This window comes from Siphateles boraxobius, unplaced genomic scaffold (genome assembly GCF_051911475.1).
Source record: "Siphateles boraxobius isolate OS27281-9 unplaced genomic scaffold, OSU_SipBor_1 102, whole genome shotgun sequence".
NCBI classification, from domain to species: Eukaryota; Metazoa; Chordata; class Actinopteri; order Cypriniformes; family Leuciscidae; genus Siphateles; species Siphateles boraxobius.
Genome location: NW_027508703.1, coordinates 1,407,236 through 1,415,000, shown reverse-complemented (window position 1 = coordinate 1,415,000; position 7,765 = coordinate 1,407,236). Strand labels below are relative to the sequence as shown.

The window sequence follows — 7,765 nt, the reverse complement described above, 5'->3', positions numbered from 1 at the left end:
TGTGATGTGGGCAGGGTCACCTTTGAACAGGCTGATGATGGTGTGTGTGTGATGTGGGCAGGGTCACCTTTGAACAGGCTGATGATGGTGTGTGTGCGTGTGATGTGGGCAGGGTCACCTGTGACCAGGCTGATGATGGTGTGTTTGTGATGTGGGCAGGGTCACCTTTAAACAGGCTGATGATGGTGTGTGTGCGTGTGATGTGGGCAGGGTCACCTGTGACCAGGCTGATGATGGTGTGCGTGTGATGTGGGCAGGGTCACCTTTGAACAGGCTGATGATGGTGTGTGTGCGTGTGATGTGGGCAGGGTCACCTGTGAACAGGCTGATGATGGTGTGTTTGTGATGTGGGGGGGTCACCTGTGAACAGGCTGATGATGGTGTGTGTGCGTGTGATGTGGGCAGGGTCACCTGTGACCAGGCTGATGATGGTGTGTTTGTGATGTGGGCAGGGTCACCTTTGAACAGGCTGATGATGGTGTGTGTGCGTGTGATGTGGGCAGGGTCACCTGTGAACAGGCTGATGATGGTGTGCGTGTGATGTGGGCAGGGTCACCTTTGAACAGGCTGATGATGGTGTGTGTGTGTGTGTGTGTGTGTGTGTGATGTGGGCAGGGTCACCTTTGAACAGGCTGATGATGGTGTGCGTGTGATGTGGGCAGGGTCACCTGTGAACAGGCTGATGATGGTGTGTGTGTGTGTGTGTGTGTGTGATGTGGGCAGGGTCACCTTTGAACAGGCTGATGATGGTGTGCGTGTGATGTGGGCAGGGTCACCTGTGAACAGGCTGATGATGGTGTGCGTGTGATGTGGGGGGGTCACCTGTGACCAGGCTGATGATGGTGTGTGTGTGATGTGGGCAGGGTCACCTGTGACCAGGCTGATGATGGTGTGTGTGCGTGTGATGTGGGCAGGGTCACCTGTGAACAGGCTGATGATGGTGTGCGTGTGATGTGGGGGGGTCACCTGTGACCAGGCTGATGATGGTGTGTGTGTGTGATGTGGGCAGGGTCACCTGTGACCAGGCTGATGATGGTGTGTGTGTGATGTGGGCAGGGTCACCTGTGAACAGGCTGATGATGGTGTGTTTGTGATGTGGGCAGGGTCACCTGTGAACAGGCTGATGATGGTGTGCGTGTGATGTGGGCAGGGTCACCTGTGAACAGGCTGATGATGGTGTGCGTGTGATGTGGGCAGGGTCACCTGTGAACAGGCTGATGATGGTGTGCGTGTGATGTGGGCAGGGTCACCTTTGAACAGGCTGATGATGGTGTGTGTGTGTGTGTGTGTGTGTGTGTGATGTGGGCAGGGTCACCTTTGAACAGGCTGATGATGGTGTGCGTGTGATGTGGGCAGGGTCACCTGTGAACAGGCTGATGATGGTGTGTGTGTGTGTGTGTGTGTGTGTGTGATGTGGGCAGGGTCACCTTTGAACAGGCTGATGATGGTGTGCGTGTGATGTGGGCAGGGTCACCTGTGACCAGGCTGATGATGGTGTGTGTGTGATGTGGGCAGGGTCACCTGTGACCAGGCTGATGATGGTGTGTGTGCGTGTGATGTGGGCAGGGTCACCTGTGAACAGGCTGATGATGGTGTGCGTGTGATGTGGGGGGGTCACCTGTGACCAGGCTGATGATGGTGTGTGTGTGATGTGGGCAGGGTCACCTGTGAACAGGCTGATGATGGTGTGTGTGTGATGTGGGCAGGGTCACCTGTGACCAGGCTGATGATGGTGTGTGTGTGATATGGGCAGGGTCACCTGTGACCAGGCTGATGATGGTGTGTGTGTGATGTGGGCAGGGTCACCTGTGACCAGGCTGATGATGGTGTGTGTGTGTGATGTGGGCAGGGTCACCTTTGAACAGGCTGATAATGGTGTGCGTGTGATGTGGGCAGGGTCACCTGTGACCAGGCTGATGATGGTGTGTGTGTGTGATGTGGGCAGGGTCACCTGTGAACAGGCTGATAATGGTGTGCGTGTGATGTGGGCAGGGTCACCTGTGAACAGGCTGATGATGGTGTGCGTGTGATGTGGGCAGGGTCACCTGTGAACAGGCTGATGATGGTGTGCGTGTGATGTGGGCAGGGTCACCTGTGACCAGGCTGATGATGGTGTGTGTGTGATGTGGGCAGGGTCACCTGTGAACAGGCTGATGATGGTGTGCGTGTGATGTGGGCAGGGTCACCTGTGACCAGGCTGATGATGGTGTGTGTGTGATGTGGGCAGGGTCACCTGTGACCAGGCTGATGATTGTGTGTGTGTGTGTGTGATGTGGGCAGGGTCACCTGTGACCAGGCTGATGATGGTGTGTGTGTGTGTGATGTCGGCAGGGTCACCTGTGAACAGGCTGATGATGGTGTGCGTGTGATGTGGGCAGGGTCACCTGTGAACAGGCTGATGATGGTGTGCGTGTGATGTGGGCAGGGTCACCTTTGAACAGGCTGATGATGGTGTGTGTGTGTGATGTGGGCAGGGTCACCTGTGACCAGGCTGATGATTGTGTGTGTGTGTGTGTGATGTGGGCAGGGTCACCTGTGACCAGGCTGATGATGGTGTGTGTGTGTGTGATGTCGGCAGGGTCACCTGTGAACAGGCTGATGATGGTGTGTGTGTGATGTGGGCAGGGTCACCTGTGAACAGGCTGATGATGGTGTGTGTGTGTGTGTGTGTGTGTGTGTGTGTGTGATGTGGGCAGGGTCACCTTTGAACAGGCTGATGATGGTGTGTTTGTGATGTGGGCAGGGTCACCTGTGAACAGGCTGATGATGGTGTGTGTGTGTGTGTGTGTGTGTGTGTGTGTGTGTGTGTGTGTGTGTGATGTCGGCAGGGTCACCTGTGACCAGGCTGATGATGGTGTGCGTGTGATATGGGCAGGGTCACCTGTGACCAGGCTGATGATGGTGTGTGTGTGATGTGGGCAGGGTCACCTGTGACCAGGCTGATGATGGTGTGTGTGTGTGATGTGGGCAGGGTCACCTTTGAACAGGCTGATAATGGTGTGCGTGTGATGTGGGCAGGGTCACCTGTGACCAGGCTGATGATGGTGTGTGTGTGTGATGTGGGCAGGGTCACCTGTGAACAGGCTGATAATGGTGTGCGTGTGATGTGGGCAGGGTCACCTGTGAACAGGCTGATGATGGTGTGCGTGTGATGTGGGCAGGGTCACCTGTGACCAGGCTGATGATGGTGTGTGTGTGATGTGGGCAGGGTCACCTTTGAACAGGCTGATGATGGTGTGCGTGTGATGTGGGCAGGGTCACCTGTGAACAGGCTGATGATGGTGTGCGTGTGATGTGGGCAGGGTCACCTTTGAACAGGCTGATGATGGTGTGTGTGTGTGATGTGGGCAGGGTCACCTGTGACCAGGCTGATGATTGTGTGTGTGTGTGTGTGATGTGGGCAGGGTCACCTGTGACCAGGCTGATGATGGTGTGTGTGTGTGTGATGTCGGCAGGGTCACCTGTGAACAGGCTGATGATGGTGTGTGTGTGATGTGGGCAGGGTCACCTGTGAACAGGCTGATGATGGTGTGTGTGTGTGTGTGTGTGTGTGTGTGTGATGTGGGCAGGGTCACCTTTGAACAGGCTGATGATGGTGTGTTTGTGATGTGGGCAGGGTCACCTGTGAACAGGCTGATGATGGTGTGCGTGTGTGATGTGGGCAGGGTCACCTGTGACCAGGCTGATGATGGTGTGCGTGTGTGATGTGGGCAGGGTCACCTGTGAACAGGCTGATGATGGTGTGCGTGTGTGATGTGGGCAGGGTCACCTTTGAACAGGCTGATGATGGTGTGTGTGTGTGATGTGGGCAGGGTCACCTGTGACCAGGCTGATGATTGTGTGTGTGTGTGTGTGATGTGGGCAGGGTCACCTGTGACCAGGCTGATGATGGTGTGTGTGTGTGTGATGTCGGCAGGGTCACCTGTGAACAGGCTGATGATGGTGTGTGTGTGATGTGGGCAGGGTCACCTGTGAACAGGCTGATGATGGTGTGTGTGTGTGTGTGTGTGTGTGTGTGTGTGTGTGTGTGTGTGTGATGTGGGCAGGGTCACCTTTGAACAGGCTGATGATGGTGTGTTTGTGATGTGGGCAGGGTCACCTGTGAACAGGCTGATGATGGTGTGTGTGTGTGTGTGTGTGTGTGTGTGTGTGTGTGTGTGTGTGTGATGTCGGCAGGGTCACCTGTGAACAGGCTGATGATGGTGTGTGTGCGTGTGATGTCGGCAGGGTCACCTGTGAACAGGCTGATGATGGTCTGTGTGTGATGTGGGCAGGGTCACCTGTGAACAGGCTGATGATGATGGTGTGTGTGTGTGATGTGGGGGGGTCACCTGTGAACAGGCTGATGATGGTGTGTGTGTGTGATGTGGGCAGGGTCACCTGTGAACAGGCTGATGATGGTGTGCGTGTGATGTGGGCAGGGTCACCTGTGACCAGGCTGATGATGGTGTGTGTGCGTGTGATGTCGGCAGGGTCACCTGTGAACAGGCTGATGATGGTGTGTTTGTGTGTGTGTGTGTGCGTGTGATGTCGGCAGGGTCACCTGTGAACAGGCTGATGATGGTGTGTGTGTGATGTGGGCAGGGTCACCTGTGAACAGGCTGATGATGGTGTGTGTGTGATGTGGGCAGGGTCACCTGTGAACAGGCTGATGATGGTGTGTGTGTGTGTGTGTGTGTGTAATGTGGGCAGGGTCACCTGTGACCAGGCTGATGATGGCGTGTGTGTGTGTGTGTGATGTGGGCAGGGTCACCTTTGAACAGGCTGATGATGGTGTGTGTGTGATGTGGGCAGGGTCACCTTTGAACAGGCTGATGATGGTGTGTGTGTGATGTGGGCAGGGTCACCTGTGAACAGGCTGATGATGGTGTGTGTGTGTGTGTGTGTGTGTGTGTGTGTAATGTGGGCAGGGTCACCTGTGACCAGGCTGATGATGGCGTGTGTGTGTGTGTGTGTGTGTGTGATGTGGGCAGGGTCACCTTTGAACAGGCTGATGATGGTGTGTGTGTGATGTGGGCAGGGTCACCTGTGAACAGGCTGATGATGGTGTGTGTGTGTGTGTGTGTGTAATGTGGGCAGGGTCACCTGTGACCAGGCTGATGATGGCGTGTGTGTGTGTGTGTGATGTGGGCAGGGTCACCTGTGAACAGGCTGATGATGGTGTGTGTGCGTGTGATGTCGGCAGGGTCACCTGTGAACAGGCTGATGATGGTGTGTGTGTGTGTGTGTGTGATGTGGGCAGGGTCACCTGTGAACAGGCTGATGATGGTGTGTGTGTGTGTGTGTGATGTCGGCAGGGTCACCTGTGAACAGGCTGATGATGGTGTGTGTGTGTGATGTGGGGGGGGGTCACCTGTGAACAGGCTGATGATGGTGTGTGTGTGATGTGGGGGGGTCACCTGTGAACAGGCTGATGATGGTGTGTGTGTGATGTGGGGGGGTCACCTGTGAACAGGCTGATGATGGTGTGTGTGTGATGTGGGGGGGTCACCTGTGAACAGGCTGATGATGGTGTGTGTGTGCGTGTGATGTGGGGGGGTCACCTGTGAACAGGCTGATGATGGTGTTAGGTGTGTGGGCACGTCGGGCCGGGCTCCAGGGGATGAGGAAGGAGTCTGTGCACACCATCCTGGACGGGCTGGAGCTGGCCGGGTCGTACAGCGAGGGCGGCAGACGGCAGAACTCCACCAGGTGGATGTAGGAGAGCCAGGCCAGACAGCGGTCCGCCACGGTCAGGTGACCCGACATGCTCGAGTCCAGCGCGCTCTGCAGCAACACACACACACACAACCTCGTTTACAAACAATGCCCTGAGACCGCTAGTGTACGTCTATGATCAGAACCCGCTTCCATGAACTGTTGACTCATCTTACATCTTAGTCATATAAAACTTTACAATTCACTACACCAAAAGTTAGATTTCAATCTGAAGCCAAACTAGTTCTTAAGACAGTCTGAACAGTCACATAAATATGTTTATGTATAGCATTTATTAATATTATGAATTTGCTTTTATTTTTTATAATTTCAGTTTTCATTTGAGTTATTTAGTAATGATATGTGCTTGTCATTTTTGAATATAAAAATAAAAAAAAATGCAAGACTTAAACATAAAACTGAACCGCCAATAGGTGGCGGCAAGTGACCGTCTTAATTAGTGAATCATTGAGTCACTCATACAAAAGATTTGTTCAAAACGCTGAATCATTCAGTAACAAAACACCGCAACAGATGTTGCTTACCTTCGGAACCATTTTTGTCGGTGAAATATAACAAAAACAACGCGACGTTGCTAATAAGCGACTACCGGTAGTTTGAAGGTATGAGACATGGTACTTTAAAAAAAATAAAAACTAGACAAGGTGTGGACTGAGGTAGGCCTGATATTTTTATTTGACGAAAAAACGTAATCTGACTGAAAACAAACTGCGGTTTTTCTAAGCTTCAAACGGTTTCAGAGTTTTCTTTTTGTCATCTTAATTTGTGAATTATTTCTGTATGCTGCTGTTTGCACATTAATATAAACCCATGACACTTTTTTTGGTATTTTTATTGGGTCACAGACACTCGTTAATTTTATTTTTATTTACTACTAAAAATTTAATTTAATTTTATACTCAGATAAAGAGCGGCGGTTGTCGGTCGGGAAAATTAACCGTAATGAGCATCCCTATTACAATAGTAATATAATTGTAAATTAAGCATAATTACAAGAATTTAACCCTAACCTATAGTAAGTACCTACTGTATAATTACACTAACAAGGACACTAATTTAAAAAGTTTAACCAAAAACACTTCTAAACAATGTTAATCTCAACATTTACTAATACATTATTAAAATCGAAAGTTATATCTGTTAACATTAGTTAATGCACGGTGAACTATCATGAACTAATAATGAATAACTGTATTCAATAAAGGTTGTACAAATATATTGTTCACTGTTAGTTAACACACTAATGTTAACAAACGAGAGCTTATTGTACAGAGAGTTATCAACAACACTGGATGAGATATAAATCAGCCATCACATGCAATCTAAACCAGTAGACTAGAATAAGTGTGTGACCTTGAGTGTGTTTCTCGCGCTGGTGTGCCGGCCGCTGAACACACTGAGCTGGACCCTGAACAGCAGCGACTCCAGCAGCTGGAAGGAGCGCACATCTGGCCCAAGGTCATGTGAAGGGTCACGTGACGCCGCCAGCAGGTGCTCGATCAGACGCCCGCACACGTAGTCCTTGCCCTCGTAGGCGCTCTCCACGCTCATGTACTACAACAGAACCACAGCTCTCGTCTGTTTATATTTTTTAACTACATTTAAATCTTGTCTTTTTCGTCATCTATATTGCATGTTAATATAGTCACAGTTATCATTTCACGACCTTGGAGTCATGCTAAAAAAGGCAGTTGATGATTATTTTTGGTTCAGGAAGCGAGCACTAGACTCACGGTCCACCAGACGTCGTAGTGTGGCGCGTGCTCGACTGCCATCTCACACATCTCCTGCAGCTCCTCCCTGCTGGCTCGCCGCGAGAACAGCGTCAGGTAGTGGCACCACACCTCAGCCTGCTCGCGGTTATCCTCCAGCGCGCGCGACAGCGTGTTCAGCGCCGCGTCCAGACACTCCGACACAGAGCTACACACACACACACACACACACACACACACACACACACACACACACACACACACACACACACACACACACACACACACACACACACACAGAGGAGGAGGAGGATGATGCAACACAATAGCAGCCA

The 7,765-nt window shown here is 51.7% G+C and overlaps 1 protein-coding gene across 2 annotated transcripts in view; it reads right to left on the bottom strand.

Moving 5' to 3' along the window:
- Positions 1-7,765, bottom strand: part of zfc3h1 (zinc finger C3H1-type containing) — a 67,471-nt gene that overhangs the window by 25,964 nt on the left and 33,742 nt on the right. For both annotated transcript variants that reach the window (XM_077245539.1, XM_077245540.1), the window contains exons 22-24: positions 7,452-7,638; positions 7,072-7,272; positions 5,544-5,766 (exon numbers count right to left, since the gene is read on the bottom strand). In XM_077245539.1, coding sequence (XP_077101654.1) covers positions 5,544-5,766; positions 7,072-7,272; positions 7,452-7,638 — 611 coding nt within the window. The remainder of the gene's footprint in view (positions 1-5,543; positions 5,767-7,071; positions 7,273-7,451; positions 7,639-7,765) is intronic.